A 22,175-nucleotide genomic window follows, 5' to 3' on the forward strand; every position below is an offset into this window, starting at 1 on the left:
TCTTTGGCCTTTTTTTTTTTTTTTTTTTTAATTTTTTTTTAAAGAAATCTTTTTCTCGTTTTTAATGTTTATTCGTTTATTTTGAGAGAGAGAGAGAGAGAGAGAGCACGCACAAGCGTGGAGGGGCAGAGATGGATAGAGAGAATCCCAGGCAGGCTCCGTGCTGTCAGTGCAGAGCCCGATTTGGGGCTCGAACTCACAAACCTTGAGATCATGACCTAAGCCAAAATCAAGAGTTTGATACTCAACCAACTGAGCCTCCCAGGCGCCCCTGGCCCTTTTTTTTTTTTTTTTTTATGTTGAAGAGTGTGTGTGTGAATGCGTGTATGTGTGGTGCATACAGAAAGGTCCTTAAGGTAGGGGTGCCTGGGTGGCATAGTCAGTTAACTGCCCGACTTCGCTCAGGTCACGATCTCACAGTTTGTGACTTTGAGCCCCGCATCGGGTTCTGTGCTGACAGCTCGGAGTCTGGAGCCTCCTTGGGATTCTGTGTCTCCTTCTTTCTCTGCCCCTCCCCTACTCACGATCTGTCTCTCTCTGTCTCAAAAATAAACATTTGAAAATTAAAAAAAATAAAAGTCCTTACGGTATAAGCATCCTGTTAATAAATAATCATAAATGGCTCCCACCTCACCCCAGGTCAGGACACAACAGAGCCTACCCCCCGCCAGAGGGGCTGGCTCTCCAGGCTCTGATGGTGACAGCCCCCATCTCTGCACTTCTCTGGTTTGACCACCTTGCAAGCACCCGCAAACCATGTGGCTTACCCGTGTTTGCCTCTCAGCTTTGTGCTCATGGAGTCCCACAGTGGGGATTCTTCTGTGTCTGCCTTTCAGTCCAAGGGCAGAAGCCTGCCTTGTGCCCGTGACCACTGAGGGAGGAAGTGTGCCTGAGCTCTGGTCCCTGGGCCTGCCTCTGCTGCCCTCGTGTGAGGTGCCATCCTGGGAAAGCAAGTGGGGGCAGGAGCTCTGTGCTGGTCTGCAGCTTCTTGTGGGTCTTAAACTGTTGCAAAATAAAATGTTACTTATTGTGGAAAACCAGCCCTTTTTAGTGTTGTTTTCTGTGGCCTTCTGGGCTGACCTGATGTGTAGGGCTTGGCTCCAGCTGCCTGGCTTCTTAGCCTGATGTTTAATTCACTGGCCCAGGCTGCTCACCCTCTGAGCTTGGGAGCCTGTGATTTTGTGTATTTTTCTTCCTTTAGAACCTGAGCTTTTCTTGAGATTCCCCAGGAAAGATATGAGGTGGGCTTTTCTAGTTTGCCCTAAGTCCAAGAGTGTTGTTCCCTGGAGACTCCGCTTTTGTGGGGTGTCTCCCACCCCACCGTGTCCACCGGGCAGGCTCTGGCTCTGCTCCCGCTCTCCAGCCCCAGAGCAGCACTAAAGCCACCGCCGTCTCTCCTGGGCTGCTGTCCTGCCGGGGTCTGAGAAGTGTCCTCTCCCAGCCAGGAGCGCCTTTGAAGAGTGGTTTTGATACCTTCCCATCTGTTTAATTTTCATCCTCGGGTCTCACTGGGAGCAGCAGTTATTTCATTTGGGCCCCGGTTCTCTGCAGTGTGGCATGCCTTGCCACGTGTGGCTGTTTGAATGTAAATGACAAAGTTAAACGAAAGGAAATGTGTGCCCCTCCGGCCTCAGCTGCACCTCCCAAGCTCGGGGGCTGTGTGTTCGGGGCGGCTGTGCTGGGCGCAGACGGAGAGCTCCAGTGCCAGCACTGGGGACGTCCGTAGTGTGGGCACCCCTGCCACTGGGCACTCATAGCAGCTGCCCTGTCCTGGGTCCAGGTGTGTGTGTCCCCATTGACAGGCCACCTCCATCTGCTCCCCAGCTCTGGGTGCCTGTCGCCCTGTCCTTCATGTGTTAGTGTTACTGCCATGAGCCTATGAGGTGTCTTCTAACACAGAAAGGTGGGTGTTCTAACAGTCACAGAGCCCGGAGGGGAAGGACAGAGCCACACCTGTTGCACTGACCCCTGAGCCTAGGGACTGCCATGGGGGTGTGCCATGCACACACCCACACAGGATCTTGCACATTCTGCACGCTCTCACGGGGGCCTTTTGGGGAAGAGGGGTGGGGGTTGGGATCTGCCTGGACTTGGTGTGTCTGGCCTGGAGCTTAAACTAAGTCCGTCCTGCTGGATGGACTGGAGCTTTTCCCTGGGGACCTGCTTCCCTGTTCTCACCATTCTCTCTGGGGGAATCCCGTCAGTCACGTGGGGATCTCCTGGTTTGACTCTCTTTTCTCTGTCTCCTCCCTTTGTCTCGCGGTCTTCCCTACCTTTTCCTGGTGATGATCACTTTTTTCTGGGCTGACTGGCGTGGTGTCGGTTCTGGATTGTGTGTTCCAGTGAGGGTCTGTGTGCTTGTGTGTGGGCTTGGTCACTTTTTGCTCCTCCTTTCGCTCAATCGTGCCGGGAACTAGTTGTGAGTCCTCAGACCTGCCCCTGAAATCTCAGGGAGGGCCTGGTCCTCTGATCCCTGACTTTCAACTCTGCTTGTGGCCAACAGCCCCATCCTGCCCTCTGGAATTTGGCAGAAGTCTCCTTCGAGGCTCCCTGAGGTCACCTCAGCTCGCTGGTTTCCCTGTGCAACACTCTGGGTCTATTTAAAAATTTCTTAACTCATTTTTAAAAAATTTTTTTCTAATGTTTATTTTTGAAAGAGAGAGACAGAACGGGAGTGGGGAAGGGGCAGAGAGAGAGGGAGACACAGAATCTGAAGCAGGTTCCAGGCTCTGAGCTGTCAGCCACAGAGCTCGACACAGGCCCCAAACTCACAAACTGTGAGACATGACCTGAGCTGAAGTCGAGCACTTAACTGACTGAGCCACCCAGGCGCCCCACTCATTTTGTTATTTTTGTTTTTAATTGCTAACAGCAAAAACAATACTATTCTTAGCCTTCTCCTAATAAGTATTTATTTTATAAACTAAATACTAGCTTTTGGTATGTCAGTTTAAGAAGGTGGAGGTTTTTCCCCTATGGGGAAGAAAGGTTTCAGTTGTGAGATAGCTGATTTGCTTCTAGCACACGACCTATTTTAAAGTTGGGGGCTTAAGTTTCACACAGACTGAAGTTTATCTATGTGTACTTGCTAGCTCATTAGTTTTCCAAGTACATGCTCTATTGGGAGAATTAGAAATTGCTTCAGAATACATACTACTGGAGATCAGTTTTGGTTCTGCTTATTTTGTTTGGGAAGCATTAAAACAGCCAGAGAAAGAGGTCACTGAACCAGAGTGTCCTTTGGTCATTGTAGGCCAGGTGACGGCCTGCCTCCTGGCCCAGCCCCACTGAGCGGTCCCTTCCACATCCCTTCTTTGCCTACTTTAGAAGGTTTTCACTTCTTTTTAATTTCTAAAGGTATTGTCACTAACGTGCTTTAAACATTTTCTATCAAATCGGTTGGAAATGAAAATGCTCTTTTTTTTAATTTTTAAATGTTTATTTGTGTGTGAGAGAGAGAGAGAGACAGAGCACGAGCAGGGGAGAGAGGGAGACACAGAATCCGAGGCAGGCTCCAGGCTCTGAGCTGTCAGCACAGAGCCCAACTTGGGCCTCAAACCCATGAACCATGAGATCGTGTCCTGAGCTGAAGTCAGAGACAACCGACTGAGCCACCCAGGGGCCCTGAAAATGCTCTTCTTGAACTAAAGATTTGGCAATAATAGAACAATCGTGTCTTTGAATTCGGTTCTGAAGACTCAGTTATAGTTGGTCATTAGAAATGATTTTTTAACGTAGCTCACGGGGTCTTAGCACTTGCAAGTGTCTGAAGTGTCTGAATGTGAGCCAGGTGGGGGCTACCGTGGCGGCTCCCCCACACCTGAACTGTCCTGTGTCACCAGGCGGGCGCAAACATTGACACCTGCTCAGAAGACCAGAGGACCCCATTGATGGAGGCGGCAGAAAACAACCATTTGGATGCAGTGAAGTACCTCATCAAGGCCGGCGCCCTCGTGGACCCGAAGGTACGCTACCTGGTCTGAATCCCCTTCCAGTTTTGTGTCGAAATGTCTCATAAAGCTAAGCCGGGGCCGGTTCCTCGTTGGAGCAGCTTCAGGAATTGGCAGCCGGCAGATGTTCACCTGGTAGTCCAGAAGCAGTTGTCTGCTCTCCTTGCGTGGTCACGGGTCTATTTGGGAGAATACTAGTGAGCACTGGGTGTGCTGTGCCTGGCGATAGTCGCAGCAACTAGTAAGGAGTCTGCCGTGCCCAGTCTCTCCCTCCTTCATTTTGTGCGCTTTTCCTCTTCTGACTTTAACTTAGAGCAGTTAGACACCCCACTCCAAAAGAGCATACAAATTGGGAAGAACAAGTAAAATGATCTCTGTTCGTAAATGGTATGATTTTATATGTAGAAAACCCTAAAATCCCATCCAAAATCTAGAACTAACAAATGCATTCAGAGAAGTTATAAGACACAAAGTTAATACAGAAACATCAGTTATATTTTTATACACTTGAGATGAGTTATCCAACAAGGAAATTAAGAAAACAATTCCATTTATAACAGCATCAAAAAGAGTAAAATACTAGGAATAAACTTAACCAAGGACACGAAAGACTTATAGACTGAAAACCACAAAACATTGCTGAGAGAGATTAAAGAATTGACTTAAGAACATGGGAACATGTCCTGCGTTCATGGGTTGGACGAGTGAATATTGTCACAATGCCAGTACCGCCCAGAGTGAACCACAGATCCAGCGCAATCCCTGTCAGAATCCCAACGAGTTTCTCACAGAAATAGAAAAGCACGTCCTGAAACTCCTGCGGATCTCAAGGGACCCTGAACAGCCAAAACAACCCTGCAAAAGAACAAAGCTGGAGGCCCCACACTTCCTGACTTCAAAACCTACTACAGAGCTACCGTAATCAACAGAGCGCAGTGCTGGTGTGAAGACAGAATGGCCCAGAAACGAACCCTCACATGGATAAAGTGATTTTTAGGAGGGGGCCAAGACCACTCAGTGGGAGGAAAGGGCCATCTTTTTAACAAATGGTGCCAGGAAAAGGGAATCTCCACATGCAAAGGAATGCAGTTGGGCCCTTACTTTAGACTGTTTTCAGATATTAACTCAAAATGGATCAAAGATCTAAATGTAAGAGCTTAAACCATAAATGTCTTAGAAGAAAAGATAGAGGAAAATCTTCTCAACATTCATTGGATATGGCAATGATTTCTTGTATGTGACACCAAAAGCACAGACAATAAAATTAAAATAGATAAACTTCATCAAAATTGAAAATTTTGTTTGTCAAAGGATACTATCCCAAAGTGTGAAGAGACAACTCACGGGATGGTAAAAATAGTCATAAATCCTGATAGGGGATTCCTATGCAGAATATATAAAGAACTCCTACCACCCAATAACAAAAGTCCAACCCAGTTCAAAGATGGGCAAGGAGTTTGAATAGGCGTTCCTCCAAAGAAGCTCTATAAATGGCCAGTTAGCACACAACAAGATATTCAGCATCACCAGTCATCGGGGAAACGCAAATCAAAACCACAGTGAGTCACCTCACCCCCTTCGGGCAGCTATTATCTAAACACGGAGAATAAGTGCTGGCAAGGTTGCGGAGAAACTGGAGCCCTCGTGCACTGCTGGCAGGAACGTAAGATCGTGCAGCTGAGTGGAAAACTGTGGCGGATCCTCAAAAACTTCAACGTAGAATTACCATGTGATCCAGCTGTTCCAGTCAAGAAACTGAAAGCAGGTGCATGAATCAGTGTTTGCTCCCCCATGTTCTCAGCAGCATCGTTCACAAAGCGAGAAGGTGGAAACAGCCAAGGTGTCCCCCTGCAGGGGGACAGGTTAGTGAAAAGTGGTCTGTGTGCATCGTGGGGGTTCGCTCAGCTGCGAATGGGAAGGAAGTCCCAGCACCAGCGTCGTGCTGAGTGAGAGCAGCCCTCATCCTGTAGGATCCACTCCTGTGAGGACCCAGGATCATCAAATCTAGACGCTGGAAGTAAGTTAAAGGATACCGGGGGCGGGGCCGGGGGTGGGGCGGGGCGGGGCGGGGCGGGGCGGGCGTCCCTTCTTAGTGGACCCCACGCTTCCTTCCAGAGTCCGCACCCACGGTGGCACGCTACCACTGACTCGTACACTTTAAGGTGACTAAAATGACAAGTTTTATGTTGTGTACCTACACATGTATTTGTTTAGAGCCACGATAAAACTATAAAAACGATCTCATGGTCTTTCACAGTGTCACACAATTTTCCAACAAAAAACTTACACTGTTGATGGTAATTTATCAGCTTCCTTTTTCCATCAAATATCACTATTTTTCTGTCATTAAATATTATCTTATCACATTATTTTAAGTGACTGCATTGTATTTCATATTATATTGTCATTGTATTTCATGATGTAACGTAATGGTATCGTTTTTAGTCAGATTTACTTATTGCCTAATATTTAGTTTTGAATTTCCATTATACACAGTGCTTCAGTAAAACGTTTTCTTAGCTAAGTTTTGGTACATGTTTGGTTTCTTTAGGACATATTTCTGGGTGTGGAATTGTTAGATCAAAATGTATAATCATTTTTAAGGCTTTTTATATTTTTTTCTGAAGGGCACCGAGAGTATGTGAGCACTCGCTCCTGTCTGCTCTTACCAATGCCGACTATTAGAGATTTTTTTGAAAAATATTAATTAACAGTTTGATATACGAAAATGGTTTGATGTACGAAATTTATTTTTTTACTATTTTAATTCACTTGTCTTAAAGTGCACACTTTGGTGTATAGCTATTCATATGTTACGAATATTTTTTCCAGCTTATGTTTATAAAGTCGTTTGCTTTATTTTTGGTGGTTTTGCAATCTGGAAACTACTATTGTATAAATATAGATAGCTATTTTTTAAAAATTATTTTTATTTTTATTATTTTTTAATTTTTTTAAGTTTGTTTATTTTGAGAGAGAGGGAGTGGTGAGGCACAGGCAGAGAGAGAGAGACAATCCCAAGCAGGTTCTGCACTGTTAGTGCAGAGCCCGACGTGGGGCTTGAACACATGAACTGTGAGATGATGAGCTGAGCTGAAATCAAGACTCAGACACTTAACCAACTGAGCCACCCAGGCGCCCCTGTAGATAGCTATAATTAATCCTCTGTGTTATGATGGGTGGGTGAGTCTCGCATTTACCTCATTCTCTGATGGGTTCACAGGAGCCAGCGCCCAAGCTAAGCACCAATGCAGAGGCAAGAGGTTAGTGTTCAGGGCTTTACAGAAGCAGCAAGAGCCTGTAGACAAGGACTGGAGAAGTATCTGTGGCTTGAGGGGAGCAGGCATCTGAAGTGGGTGACTCGTAGACGAGCTTAGCCATAGATTGGGTGTAGTGTAAGAAGGTGGTCACTGAGGTTGAAGACTGATCATTGAAATTATTCAGTCTGAAGAAGAGGTTGTAGGATAGTTGCCAACTGATATGTAATTGGAGTCCCAGAAAGAGGAGAGAACCTGGTAGAAAAAAATTATGTTGGGAAAAAAGTGGTCATAAACTTGCCAGATTTGGTAAGAAAACAATCTACAGATCCAAGAAGCTGAAAAAACCCCAGACTGGGTAAATTCAAAGACTACCTCACCTAAGCACAGTGTGGTTAAAACTGTTGACAACTGAGAATGGAGAAAGTCTTACAAGCAGCTAAAGAACAGCACGTTACATGCAGGCGGGCAGTGTCACAGCGAGCCACCAACTTCTCCTCTGAAACGATGGGGTAGAAAGCTCAAAAAATTGTCAGTCCAGAAGACTGCATCCAGTAAAAGTCTCCCTGCAAACGAATTGTGTAATAAAACATTCCCAGTTGAACAAAAGCTGATAGGATTTATTGGTACATTTGCCCAAATAGGGTTAGGAAAGCCCGGGAGTCAGCCCAGGAACCGCCCCTGGGAAAGACTGTTGTTTTCTCTAAATTTCCGAGAAGATAGGGGCGCCTGGGTGGCTCAGTCGGCTAAGCGTCCAGTTTCAACTCGGGTCGTGATCTCGCGGTTCGTGGGTTCGAGCCCTACATTGGACTCTGTGCTGACAACTCGGAGCCTGGAGCCTGCTCCAGATTCTGTGTCTCCCTCTCTCTACTCCTTCCCTGCTTGCATACACGCACGCTCTCCCTCTCGCTCTCTCTTGTGCGCTCTCTCTCTCTCTCTCTCTCTAAAATAAACATTAATTTTTTTTTTTAATTTCTAGAAGATAAAAGACTATTTAAAGCAGAAGTAATATCTGTACAAGGTGCAGTTCATACCAGTTTAGAAGTAAAATGTATGCCACCAACAGCACCAAGCAAGAGCCATGAATGGAGCCCTGCTGTTGTCAGGCTGTCGTTTCTGCTGTGGGAGGCAGTAGGTATGAATCCAAGGTGACCGATAAAGAGAATAATATCGTCATCCCCAGAGAAAGCACAAAGAAAATAATTTACAAGAAATAACAGCTTTAAGGACAATTTACGAAAATCGAGTAGAGGCGGTAAGATGGGATCCTGAGCAGTATTTGTATAACTACAGGCAGGAGAAGAGGAGTAAACACCAATGGTACAAGGAGCCCTGTCCCTGTCCGTGGTGACACCACGTGTGAAGACTGAACACACCAGGACCAGCTGTGTGCTGCTGCAGGGTGCTTGCGTTATTGGAGACACGGCTGGAAATAAAAAGGATGGAGAATGTAGATCATGCAGATGGTAAATGTGAGAATCAAAAGGAAAAATTTTTAAACTTCTATAAGAGAAAAGATTATCTTTGTGATTGCAGCATAGGGAAAGGTATCTTAAGACACAGAAAAGTACAAAAATGGTAAAGTTAAGTGCATTAGAATTAAGAATTTCTAATCAACACGATGTCACAAAGTTCACAAAAGGCAGGCTACACACTCCCAGAAGATTTTGCAGCACACTGGCAAAGGATTCATATCCAAAACTATAAGGAAGTCCTACAAATAAAAGAATCCAAAAGAAAAACAGGCAAGGAATGAGCGGCAGTCCTCAGAAGAGGAAGTCTGAGTAACCAGCAAACACGCGGAAGGCGCTCAGCCTTTTGAAAACAAGCCTGAGACCCTGTTGGGTAGCCCTTGGATGTGGTGGTGCTCAAAGGTTGGACCGCCCAGAGGAGCCACAGCGCCCCCTGCATCCCTGTTGCTGGGCGTGTGCCCCCGCCCCCAGGATGTGTGAACAGGGGACGGTTTTGCAATCTCAGTGCATCTTTAAAGAGCACAAAGTCAAACAGAACACTTGAGAACAAGGCAAGCCTTTGAAGCCAACAACCATACGTTTTTGTGTTTATCATACAATTAAAATTTTAAACACCAGTAATCACAGGATTGGACTGTGTGGGTTTTCTTGAGAAAAGTGGGTTTACTGATTAACTTCAGTCTTGATAAGAAGTGTGTATTATATGTATGTGAAAATGTAGGATTACTGCTCTTAGGGTTAGAAACGGAGAGAAAGAGGGAATAAGGAAACATGGTCAATAGAAAGGTGGGAGCCGGTGGGGAGAGAAGCGGAGGGGCCCGTGAGGAGAAGACGGTGGGAGTGTGTCCGCGTGGGTCCTTGAGGTGCGTGCACAGGAGGGATCCATCTGTGAAAGATGCTACCTCAGGTTGGCACCGAGCCTGGCTGTATAGACGGGGCATGAATGGTCCCCCAGCCCTCCCGGAACCCCCGAGTCTCTCCTGGAGCTTCCTGAGTCCGACCTCTCCTCTCCAGTGGTGGGTGGCTTTTGTTTTGTTTTGAGGTAGTTCAATTAATGGGATATATTTAGCATGCCTGAGGAAGCAGAGCTGAAAGCTAACAGGGAGATGTGCCCAAGCAGCCTCAGGAAACAGAACGCACTCAGTCAGCCACCAGGACGTGTGTGGGGCTGCAGGGCAGGCTTTGCCCCTGTTCTGAGCCCCTGCTCTTCCCTGCCATTTATTATCTTTAATCCTGTGGCGTACAGACAGTGATTACTGCCTCATTAGCACTGCTTTAAACGTGCAGTGGCAACCATTTCTTGTAGAGGTCCTGATGGGTACTGTGGCCCTCTGGTCGTGTGAGGAGTGCAGTGGCTTGAAACAGTCCCAGGGGCCCTGTTGGAACAGAGGGACGGGTCGCCGCACCTGGCCACATGGAGAAGCCTGGGGCGTGCCACGGCCTGTCAGACCGTGAAGGAGAAAGGGAGGGACAGCGGTTCACATGTGTGCCTGCAGGCTGTCTGCAAGTGGAAGGCCCTTTGCCACCTGAGGCCTCGTCCCATCGGCGTCAGAAGCTCGGGGTCTGGACCCCAGTGGTACAACCTCTGAAAACAACCCCACCCTCCTCTGCCTGGGCTCCTTATCGTTCTAGACGGCACCTCCCCCCTGTGGGGAATGAAGGTTCACTGTGGCCATGCGCTCAGGGCCTGGCACGCTGTAAGTCATGTGATTTCTCTGGATCTAAATGGCATTTTGTGTTGCAGGATGCAGAGGGCTCCACCTGTTTGCACCTTGCTGCCAAGAAAGGCCACTATGATGTGGTTCAGTATCTGCTTTCAAATGGACAAATGGACGTCAACTGTCAGGTAAAGCCACGTCCTCCACTTACCGACACTCTACCTGGCTGGTTGGCCAGAGACCCCAGTCTGGGGGGACCTTTGTAACAGTCCTGGCTCCCTGCCTGTTTTCTGTGGCCCCCCTTGCAAGGCCTCGGAAGGCCTGGCCTCACTCACCCTGGCTGCCGCCTCCCCAGGCCGCCCACTGGTTACTCTGAGAGCTCATCCCGCAGTGACCTCTTGGGCCACCGTAGTCTCCTGGCCTGGGTGAACATGTCACCACTGAGTGGGGTCCCTGACCTCCTGTATGCCGGGTGCCCTCCCTCCCGTCGTGCCCATCTTCCCACCTAGTGGCTCTCAGGGTTCCAGGGCAGGGTCTTTGCGTGACGAGTAGTCCTTGGCCTGAGGAGGTCCCATGTGTGTCAAGTGAGTGAGTGACTCGGGAGAGCATTGAGGGAGCTTCCCTCCCACTTGCTGGGGCCCAGACCCCTCTCCTCCCGCTTGACTCTGGGCTCTGGGAAGGCTGTCTTGGCATCACAGGCTCTGCCCCATCTTTTAGGAGTGTCATTGCCTCCAGCCCAGCTCTCTGCAAGCCACCCTGACAGAGACCCTCCCCAGTGGCCTAGAGATGTGGTTCCCTGCCATGTGCCTCACGGCCCACCTCTGCTCTCACAGGGTCCACGGGCTAGACCCCTACGCTGTTTCATTTTCTGCCTCCCATTTGGTTGGGTTTTGAACATTTCCTCTCCTGGGCTGGGCTGGCTCCACGAGGCCAGCTTGTCCCTGCAGTGTCCCCAGTGCCCAGGCGGTGCCCACAGCCAGCCTGCAGGGAGGGCCTCGCTACGGTCATGGAAGCTGCATATCTGCCAGAGAGATGTGGCAGCTGGGGGTGTGCAGGGAGTCGTTTGGGAGGTGCTGGGGAGGGTTGAGCTTTCTGCCACCAGACCATGAGTTGGCAGCGTGATACGCATTTCCTGAGGACTTGCTTTTCCTGGTTTAAACAAAACTACCCATGACCAACTGAGTAAGGAGAGACAGGCCTGGGTGGGTGGAGTGGTAGAAAGCCGACTGGTCAGAACCACGGTGGACCCTACAGATGGGGTCAGTCTGCGAAGACTTTCTGCCGTCTGCCCTTCAGGAGGAAGCCAGAACTGCGCACAGCCTCCGTCAGTCTCTGGGCTTGGATTGCTTTCCGTCCGCAGTTCTTGGCAGCCTGGTCTTGCTTCCTCCTCGGGGTCTGTGTCACTAGGGCCAGCACTTCCCACCAACCAGACTTCTGGTCTCTGAGGGTCGGTCTGGTCGACGGTGTTTCTGGTCCAGGGATCCAGGCAGGTGCACTCAGGTGTGCGGGGTATTGTCCTGGCAGTGTCTGTCCTCCAGGCTGGAGAGGGGCGAGGTCCCGCAGAACCATCTGTCCCCCTCAGAGCAGAGGTTTGTGAGGGTCACACTGGGTGGTTCTGGCTCCGTCTTGCACCCACTGAGATGTCTGGGGCTATACCCGGAGCCTTGGTTTCCTCACCAAGAAAATGGGAACTTGGTCTGGCTCCCGCCTCTTGGGGCCGCCTTATAGGTCCTCAGTGAGACTGCTCTTCATGTAACTTGTCTCTGGGAGCTGTGGTGAATTGTAGGGCTTTGTGTTTTGTTTTGTTTGTTTTTTGAAATTAGGATGATGGCGGCTGGACACCCATGATTTGGGCCACTGAGTATAAGCATGTGGAGCTCGTGAAGCTGCTGCTGTCCAAGGGGTCTGACATCAACATCCGGGACAACGTGAGTCTCTGGGTTTCGCTGGTCCTAAGCAGGTCCTGGAGGAGGATGGAGAGACCAGGGCGTGCAGAGCTGACAGCTGAAGGTTCTTTTTCTTGGAAACCTGACCAAGGCTCTGCCCTCTTTTTCCATGTTTTCAGTGGCCCCTGGACCCACTGTGGTTTCCTCAGGTTGTTTTGTGTGTTGGCCAGTTGCTGGGTATAGATTGAGGGGCGGAGGTTCCTGAGACCTGCCTGTGGGTGGTACCTGCCTATTTAGAGGCGCACCTGGATCGAGGAGCCCAGGGTGCACACCATCCCTGTGCAGGTAGATGTGTGAGCGCCGGCTCATTCTGTGGTTGCCACCATGCACTCAGACCACGAGAGCTAAGGTGCTGGTATTGAAGGCTGGTTTTGTGGGACAGGTTTGGTCTCAGAAAATGGGGGCTTGGGGCCAAGGTCCGAAGACTCACCAGTCCCTGTGGGAGTAACCTCCTGGCAGCCTGTGTGTCAGCAGGCAACTCCGATTAATTAATTAATTAATTAATTAATGTATTTTTAAGTTTATTCAGTTATTATATTTGAGAGAGAGAGAGAGAGAGAGAGGGCACACACGCACAAGTGGGGGAGGAGCAGAGAGAGAGAGGAGACACAGAATCTGAAGCAGCTCCAGCCTCCGAGCTATCATCACAGAGCCTGACGTGGGGCTCAGACCCACGAACCACGAGATCATGACCTGAGCCGAAGTCGGACGCTTAGCCGACGGAGCCATCCAGGCGCCCCAACTCCAGTTAATTTAAAAGGGCATTTCTGGGAAGGTCACCGGGGAGCTGCTCTGGAGCAAGGCAGAGGGACAGGGTTCCCAGAACAGACAGACGCAGTGCGCCCTGCAGAGCTATGTCCACTGTTACAGAGTGTCACCAAAAGCCATAAATAGAAAGTCTAGCCACAGACTCATTAAACTGATAATGAAATAAGAAAGCAGGTTGGCAGTAAGAGTTGATTGTTCCAAGCACACCGTTCAGTAGCGTGCAAGTCAGCATGGAGCCTGAGAGTCCAAGGTAGGGAGGCAGGTGGCCTTTTCCGGTTCTGAACCCTGAGCGGGACAGGGCTCTCTAGACCCCCGCTTGAAGAAGGGGTGGGAGCAGCGAGCACCACCTGGTCTCTCATTGTGGCTGCTCAGCATTGGGACCCTTTCCTGCATCTGTGAGCGGGTCTCACCCTGCCCAGAAACGTGGCACACAGGCCGGGATCTGGGCCTGCAGCGCGTGGCTCGGCTGCGGGGTGTTTCTGTTCGTGTCCTCAGAGCTGCTGTGGGTACGATGACACCGCCTGAAAGGGACCGGGGACTGGAAGGTGAGGATAAAGGGAAGGGGTGTGGGGAGGTCCCTTGTGGCCGCAGCAGAGAGCAGTCGCGACCTGCCCTGCTGATGCTTTGTGACGCGGTTAGGGCAGTTGCAGCCGTGTGTCCTTGGGCATGGCGCCCCTCGTGCAGCTGTCTGGGGTCGGGGTGCGGGTGTGTGGGCAGCACACGGCTTCACAGAGTCCAGCGGGTGTCAGTGCTGGTGCTGCCGGCGGTCCTCAGGAGTCAGAACAATCGACGGATTGCGTGTCTGTGGGCCACGTGACGACGGAACCACGTTTCACCTTGACAGTTTCATCGTCGCGCTAGCGGCAGACTGTACTGTGGCAGGTGTGCAGTGACACGTACACCTGAAATAGATGCTTGTGAGCCCAGAGTCCACCACAGCCACACCAGTGCATGACACTCCTTCCCAGTTTCCTCCTGCTGCTTTGTAGCCAGCCGCCCGCACCGCTTTCTGTCCCGTGGGGGTTCTTTGTGAGCTTGGTGTTCCGTGGGTAGATCCCTGCGGTGTGGACGCTGCTCAGGCAGCGTTGGTCTGGCGGTCAGTGTTCCGTCGTGTGGACAGATCAGCTCACTCGTCCCTTACCCGGTCATGGACATTTGTGTCTTCTGGGTCTGGCTCTCACACGTGGAGCCGCTGTGAACACGCACACAGGCAGGCCACACATTTGCATGGCCACATGCTGTCATTTCCCTCAGGTGACACCTGGGTCCCGTGATGTGTGTGTGCTCACGTCTGTGAGGACACCGCCCAGCTTCTGGAACGGCCACGCCCTTCCCAGTGTCCAAGAGCTGCTCCTTCCCCCTCCCCGGGCCTCAGCATGGTCAGTCTGTGTCCTCTTCCGGGAGGGGTCTGCTCACATCTGTTGCCCATGTTTTAGTGGGATGTTTATTGTTGTATCCTTCAGTTTTGAAGGGTTTAGTACATTTTGTGTACAGGTCCTCTGTATCAGATGGTTTACGAACCCTAACAAGTAAGCAGGTGGTTTTTAATTTTGATAAAGTCCGGCTTATCAATTATTTTCTTTTTTTTAAATTTTTATTTATTTATTGAGAGCGAGGGAGAGAGAGACAGCGTGAGCAGGGGAGGGGCAGAGAGAGAGGGAGACACGGAATCCGAAGCAGGCTCCGGGCTCTGAGCCGTCCGCACAGAGCCCGACGCGGGGCTCGAACTCCCGAACTGTGAGACCTTGACCTGAGCCAAAGTCGGACGCTCAACTGACTGAGCCACCCAGGCGCCCCAATTATTTTCTATTTATAGGTCACGTTTTTGGTGTTCTCTTTAAGAGTTCATTGCCTAACCTCAGATCCCTTTCTCCCATGTTTTCCTATAATAGTTTTTAGTTTCAGGTGGTCATTTTCATAGATGGTAGGAGGTGTGAATCAGAGTTCTGTATTTGTGTGTGGATGTGCGTGTGTGTGTGGATGTGTAGCTGAAAGTCCTCCTTTCTCCACAGAATTGACTTTTGTCCTTTTGTCCACATGTGCGGGGGTCCACACCTGCCTGTCCTCACACCATTGCCGTGCTTTCCCAATGCTGAGAAAGTGCCACCACGAGGCCCGTCGAGACATTACGCATAGCACAGGAATCCTCCCGAGTGTACCCCTTTCTCCCAACCTCATGCTGTTGCTCTCAGACATTGTACTGATGCCACAGTACGTACTTTGTTGAGACTGTCAGAGATATTTGGGAAACACTGTCCTGAAGAAAGTCTCAAAGATCCGCTTGTTTGCTTAGGTCCTTCGATCCAGGGTCATTTTTCTTCTGTGCATCTCACTTCACTCACTGTCCTGGGCACTGGTCTGCCCGACACCAGTGCCCGCAGAGCCCTTTTCCTGCCCTCACTCGGGGGATGTTTCGCTGGGTGTGGATCTGTGGTTCACAGCTCCTCTCCATGCTTTCCTCACACTGCCTGCATCCTCGCCAAGGGGTCTACCACAGGGGACTCTCGGGGTGCCTTGTCCTTACTTCTCGGTGTACAGCACATCTGTTTTCTTTTGGCCGCTTTTAGAATTTTCTCTCTGTCACTAGATTTTGGCAGTTGGATTAGGATGTGTCTTGTGTTACTTGTGTTCGTGCGTGGAAGGTCAGTAAGGGTATAGTGAGCTTGGATTAGTAAGGTTAGAGTTTTGTCAGATTTAGAAATTTTTCAGTCCGTATTTCTTCCAGTAATTTTTCTGCCCACCCCCACTTCATAAGGGCCCCCGTTCTGTGATTAATCAGCTGGTTTGACATTGTTCCACAGCTCACCGATGGTCTTTTCATTTTCCCAAATAATTTTTTCACTCAGGATTGCAGTTTGGCTGATTTTAAAGCCATTTCGCTGGTTTTATTGCAATTTTGCTGTGTTTTCAAGCTCAGTAATCTTTTTTTTTTTCTTTTTACACCCTATGATGCTGTTAATCTCCCCCAGTATGTTTCTGTCAGACACTGTAGTTGTCAGCTCTGAAAGTTTTGTTTGTAACCTTGGGTTGGATGCCAGACATGATGAAGTTTACCTTGCTGCGAATTTCTTTATTCCTGGAAATGTCTTGAGTCTTGTTGTGTGTGCAGTGTAGTTACTTGGAAACGGTCTGATTGTTTTGGGTTTTACTTTCTAGGTTTATTAGGTGGCTTCAAGCAGATCTCAGCCCAGGGCTGCTCATCTCTCCTGTGTGGGTACTGGCACTGAGCCCTCTGTGCCTGGGCTTTGGGGTGTGTCCTTCTGGAGGTCAAAGGTGGGGATATCCAGATCTCCAGAGGCCTCTTTCCCAGCCGCACAGCCTGCTGTGCAAACCCCGGCCACCTTTTTTGTCCCCTTCTCAGGGATACAGTCCTTCATCATCTGAAAACCAGTCTTTCACACATTTTGATTGTTTGGCTCTCTCAGGCGGGCGGGTGAGTCCAGCTGGTCCCTCTGGCTCTGTCTTTGCCAGAAACAGAGTGCCGCCTATCGCTTCAGATACGTGGGTCAGGCCTGTTGTGACACAGCAGGCAGACCTCTGTGAGTCTGGGCTGCATAGTCCCATGCTAGGGGGAGCCTTGGTGGGAGGGACAGTCTCAGCATGGAATTCTGGTTATAAAATCATAGACCCTTCTGATGAAGGAATGAGAAAAGAGGTCCCTAAGGAAATCACATTTTGCTCTGGAGCTTGCAGATGTGTGGAAGATGGAAAGATCAGAGGGGAGGAAGGCGACTCAGAACAACGTCCAGGAAAGGAAGCCCCAGGCAAATCCCGGCTTTTCACAAAGTACCACGGAGGAGTCCGTAGAAAAGCCTGTGCCTGGGGCCAGCAGCTATTTGCCAACTGAGAGGACCACACAGTTTCTGTTTTACTTTTATGTTTCCTGCAGTTCATTGAGCTGAAAGCATTGGATGCACTCAGAGTGTGGGGATTGTCTGCGAGCACAGGAGCGTTACAGAGGGTCCCCTGGGCAGGAGAGGGCCAGGAATGGGGCGTGCAGAGTCACGTAGCCAGCACGTCGGCCCCGTGAGGGCGGACACGGGGCCGAGTGGGGCAGGCACTGTGCTGAGCTCTGCCTGGGTGCCACCGAGCCCCCTGTGGCGGTGTCAGAGTGAACAGCCAGGCTTGACTTTGGTGGTGGCTCCTGTGAGAACCTCGGGGTCCCCCAGGGGTGGGGACCCTTGAGCGGTGCACACTCTGCCGGGAGAGCAGAGAGCGCTTCCAGGGCAATAAATGTTTCTGCCACCTCTGAGGGTTAAGCCCTGAGTCCAAGTCAGAGAAAGAAAAAGACTCAGACTTTCACTTCCTTGTGTTCCCGAGGAAGAGGTTCGCTAGAGGAGAGGCTCCGTAAGTTGTGACGCGTGAGCTCAGCGGGCGGTCAGGGCCGCGGGCGCGCCTCGCCACCCGCAGTGAGCACGGGGCGGCCGCCTAGCTTGTCCCCAGTGTGGCCGGCTAGCCGTCGTGGGCCGTCCTGTGGTAGGCCGCTCTCCCTCCCGGCGGTGCCGCACGCTCCCTGTACCACGTTCCGCACGGGCTCTCCGGTTTTCTCCCTCTCGCGTTTGTTTCCAGAACTATGGTGTGTGTGGTGCCCTAGTAAACTTGCTGCGATCGTTGAAAATCGTTTATATCTTGTGTACAGCACAAATGGTTTTTTCTCATATTTGATTTAAAATTTTTATTTTGTAGAGGTTTTCGGGAAGTAAAATTTTAATGCGGTCAAATTTGTCTACTTTTGTCTTTTTCAAATCTTACACAAGTATCGTCCTCTCCTGTGATTGTACTTCTATTCCAAAGTGAATATAATTTTAAAAATTAGATAAAGCACAGTACTCCCAAATGTGATGTTAATAATGTGTTGTGTTTAGGTTGGTCTTATTGCAGATGATTTTTTTATTCAATTTCCAAAATACTCAGTACTGTGCATTACTTTTATAACAAAAATGAAACAAAAAAGGAAGTGCCCTCGGCACTCAGACGGGTGCTCTGCCCTCCTCTTGGCGCGCTGCGCTGTCTGTCTGTGCAGGAGGAGAACATCTGTCTACACTGGGCTGCGTTCTCTGGCTGCGTGGACATAGCTGAGATCCTGCTGGCCGCCAGGTGTGACCTGCATGCCGTGAACGTGCACGGAGACTCACCCCTGCACATCGCCGCCAGGGAGGACCGCTACGCCTGCGTCCTGTGAGTGGCTCTGCTGCCGTGGCCCCTGCAGGGCTCCCAGGGTGGGCGAGGCCCTCCGAATGGAGCTCCTTCCCCAAGCGGGCAGAGGCGTGAGTCTCCCAGCCTGCGATTGAAGTCAGCATGGTTCCTTCCGGTTCAGGGAGGATCGTTGTGAAAAATCCCCAAATGCTTAGGTCAAATTGTCCGGCACCTCCGGTCTGGGGCGACGGGCCGGCCCTTCTCAGGAGGGGTGGAGGTGCCGGTGCTGCTGCTCGCCACTCGCCAGAGCTGTTCCCCATGTCACTCACACGTGGCTGCAGTTGGGGTCCTAGGGAGCCGCTGTGCTCCCAGTGGGAGCTCAGAGATGAGGGGTTGCCCTGTGGTGGGGGCCGGAGCACCGCGCTGCCGCTCACCGTGCGGTTCTGACTCGCATCAGGCCCTCGGAGCACCTCCCGGCCCCTGACCGTGTCCTCGGCCACCTGGGTGTGCTTTACCCGTTCATCCTTGAGCGTGCTTTTAAATGGGAAAGCCAGGAGACCTCAGATACCGTCCTTAGTTCCTTACACGCTCTTCCTGACGAGAAAACTGAGGTGACTTTTGATTGTAAATGTGGGAGAAGGAGTAATGGAGTGCATTCCTGGTGAGTCAGGCTGATCTTTCTAGAAGCTCTGGTCAGCAAAGCTTAATTTCCAGATGAGTGGTGTACTCTATTTTTACTGACTAGAGTCACTTCATAAATCTCATCCTCATGCCTTTAAATTAAGATCTGAATGTTTTGTTGGCTTACATTTTTCCTTTTAGCCTCTTTCTTTCTCGGGATTCAGATGTCACCTTGAAAAACAAAGAGGGAGAGACGCCCCTGCAGTGTGCCAGCCTCAACTCCCAGGTGTGGGACGCTCTGCAGATGAGCCGGGCGTTGCGGGACGCAGCCCCCGACAGGCCTGTCCCGACGGAGAAGACGGTGAGCAGGTGAGGAGGCCGTTCTGGGGCAAATGGTGACACGTGGGGGTTTAAGAGTTTGAAACAAAAGCTTCTCTTCAAGCTGAGGCGTCCCCGGGCCCGAGAGCAAAGTGCCTGGCCCAGCCCTCAGCGGCTGCCCTGTTGGGGCATCACTTGTCACCGCGAAAGGTAACGTCCCCCCTTTCCGGCGGCAGAGACATTGCTCGAGGCTATGAGCGAATCCCCATCCCGTGTGTCAACGCTGTGGACAATGAGCCGTGCCCCAGCAACTATAAATACGTTTCTCAGAACTGCGTGACGTCCCCCATGAACATTGACAGAAACATCACCCATTTGCAGGTCAGCGGTGCTGGCGGGCGGGGGGGGCGGCGGGCCTTTGGGGCCCGGGGTCCACGGATGTTTCCCCAAGAAGACCCGGCCCTTACAGCAGTTGTCTTCCACCAAAGAGCTGAAAGGCAGATAAAGATCCTTCCTGGAAACGGACCCTGTATCCTGTGTTGGGTCCCTAGCCCCCAGGGCAGTGCCGAGCATCCCCTGGATGATGGTAGTGATTGGTAGTTTGTGGGCCACGCTAGAGCGAGGAGCCCGTCCTGTGCCTTGAGGGGCCTGGCTCCTGCTGAAGTGAGATGCGTGCCCTCAGGGCTGGACCGTGGCTCGGCACTCTGCCTTTCCCTGTTGGGCAGCGTCTGGCCTCAAGTGCAAGCCTGGCAGGATTTCCTTCACGTGTCCCTGTCGCATGGCCCCGCACGTCTGACCACCCCCTCCTCTTCTCCTTCCTGAAGGCTCTTCTTCCAGAGCCCCTTGTGCAGGCTGGCAGTGTCTTAGAGGCTGGGTGTTCTCTTCTGCCCACGTGCCCTCTTCCTCAGGGCTGCACACCGCCCGGTGTCCCTGAGAATGGAGACGTTAGGGCCAGTCACCTTTCTTCGGCACGGGCGTGGCTTTCAGAAAGCACGTGTCAGGTAGAGGGGTGGTTTTGAGACTCGTGAGGCTGTGAGCAGAGAACAGCTCTCCCGTGTGACGCACGGTCTCCCCACAGTACTGCGTGTGCATTGACGACTGCTCTTCCAGCAACTGTATGTGTGGCCAGCTCAGCATGCGCTGCTGGTACGACAAGGTGAGCCTGCGGCTGGGGCGCGCTGTGCGGTGAGTCCCCTCCGACCCAGGACGGTGCCCAGCCGGGCTGGGGCAGCTGGGGAGATGGGGAGAGGGCTCTGAAGGCCAGCATCTGACATAAGAAACTTAAATGCTCTTGGAGTTGAGAGTTCAGAGGTCATCGGTGGGGGTGGAAGCCAGGGTGTCCTGGGGTGGGGATGAGACACAGGCTTGGAGGGGAGACCATGGCAGACGGTTGTCTCCAAAGTCACCTTGTAAGGAAAGGGGCACGGGCCTGGGGCTGGGGTGCGTGTTCTTAGCGAGGCATGGCTGTGCCGAAGGTGAGCAAGGGCAAGCATTCTGAGGAAAGTTCTCAGTGTTCAGAATGGCCCTGGTGTGTCGCCTGATGGCTTGGCGGGCGACAAGTGGCCAGGTCCCCGTCATGGCTGTGGTCCTGTGGGCTGCAAGGCCGAGAGTGAGCAGTGGTCCAGGGGGCACCGACCCCTTGAAGGAGGCGGAGAGGCCTATGGGCTGGTGGCCTTGCTGAGGCTGAGTGAGTTCCAGGGAGAAGGAGGGAGGCCGACCACGGCAGGTGTGGACTCCTGCTTTGATGCTTCCCATCCAGAGCACGAACATGTAACTTTATGCTCTTACCCAGCTACGAAGTTTGACCAGAAACCCTCGTTTTCATAATAAGGTTTTTAGTTTGTAAAACTGTGTTGGTGTCAGTTTATTTAGCATGAGTGGCGAGCCGTGCTCGGTCCTGACTGCACGTCTGTCCCCAGGACGGCCGGCTCCTGCCGGAGTTCAACATGGCGGAGCCGCCCTTGATCTTTGAGTGCAACCATGCCTGTTCCTGCTGGAGGAGCTGCCGGAACCGCGTCGTGCAGAACGGTCTCAGGTGAGCGTGAGCCCCGGGAGCCCCTCCCTGGGTGCAGGATTTTAAGCCCTTCGGTAGAGTGATGTCAGGTCTGTTTTCCAAGTTTGAAAGTGATTCTGGTTTCTCACGAAGTTCATTGTATTTACGTGTATTCCATACAGACAGGGGCACAGTGTGTTCAAGTGCATCTGCGTGTGCACAGTAGAGATGAAGAGGTGCTGTCTCCTCTGAGTCCCGTGTCCTCTGGCCTTTTACAGGCTGGAGTAAATAACATGAGAGTCCTGCTTCCAAGCAGCTCAGTTGTGGGTGAGGCCCACTGAGCTGGGGCTGGGAGACAGGCTTGGTGTGAGCACTGCCTCTGTCTCCCAGTTAACGTGCACACAGCAACTGTTAGGGCCACTATTGTTTTATTTTAATACTCAAGCCATTTCTGAAACATCCCGTACTGTCTGCGTGTCTCTAACAGCGACAGTGTGATGGTGTTCTGGTACAAAACATTTCAGACCACGTGGGTGCCTTGTTTTTAAGACACTCGGGGTACTCGGTCCAGTGAGGTCTGGCCAGCACCCTTTGCACTGGCCAGGCTCGGACCCGTTACCTGAGCGTCCCCTGGCCGTGAGCCTTTCCTCTGTACACGAGCTTGAGAATTAGAAGACCTCTTTCCGCCCTCTCAGCTGTGAAGGGGATTTATGTATGACATCAGTCTAGTGTCACAGTATCAGCAGCCAGAGAGTGCTTCTGACCAGCCCACACGTCCCTGTCCCCTGTTGACAGGACATCCTCTGGGGGAGGACAGATGTGCCCTTCGTCCCCAGGACCCCTGGACACACCAAGGGGCAGGTGGGTCCCCATGGCCCTGGGCCTGGGAGAGCTCCCCATCTACCCTGAGGGGCATGCCGGGCGTTAGCCCCTTTGCCCGTCATCACAGCCTAGAGGCTTGGCTAGACCTATCCCTGTGTTCAGATGAAGGAATGGGAGGGCGAGGGGCTGTGCTCCATGCGCTGGCATTCGGGCCCAGTTCTGAGGCCATCTTGC

The 22,175-nt window shown here is 51.5% G+C and overlaps 1 protein-coding gene across 12 annotated transcripts in view; it reads left to right on the forward strand.

The window, feature by feature from the left end:
* The window catches only part of EHMT1 (euchromatic histone lysine methyltransferase 1), a 153,079-nt gene that overhangs the window by 121,603 nt on the left and 9,301 nt on the right, over positions 1 to 22,175 (forward strand). For 11 of the 12 annotated variants that reach the window (XM_042913126.1, XM_042913127.1, XM_042913130.1 and 8 more), the window contains 8 exons: positions 3,843 to 3,965; positions 10,424 to 10,525; positions 12,161 to 12,265; positions 18,075 to 18,229; positions 19,010 to 19,177; positions 19,363 to 19,507; positions 20,205 to 20,282; positions 21,046 to 21,161. In XM_042913126.1, the coding sequence (XP_042769060.1) occupies positions 3,843 to 3,965; positions 10,424 to 10,525; positions 12,161 to 12,265; positions 18,075 to 18,229; positions 19,010 to 19,177; positions 19,363 to 19,507; positions 20,205 to 20,282; positions 21,046 to 21,161 (992 nt within the window). Of the gene's footprint in view, positions 1 to 3,842; positions 3,966 to 10,423; positions 10,526 to 12,160; positions 12,266 to 18,074; positions 18,230 to 19,009; positions 19,178 to 19,362; positions 19,508 to 20,204; positions 20,283 to 20,989; positions 21,162 to 22,175 lie in introns of those variants that run through there. The other variant, XM_042913133.1, reaches the window with a different exon arrangement.

This window comes from Panthera leo, chromosome D4 (assembly GCF_018350215.1).
Source record: "Panthera leo isolate Ple1 chromosome D4, P.leo_Ple1_pat1.1, whole genome shotgun sequence".
Lineage (NCBI taxonomy): Eukaryota > Metazoa > Chordata > Mammalia > Carnivora > Felidae > Panthera > Panthera leo.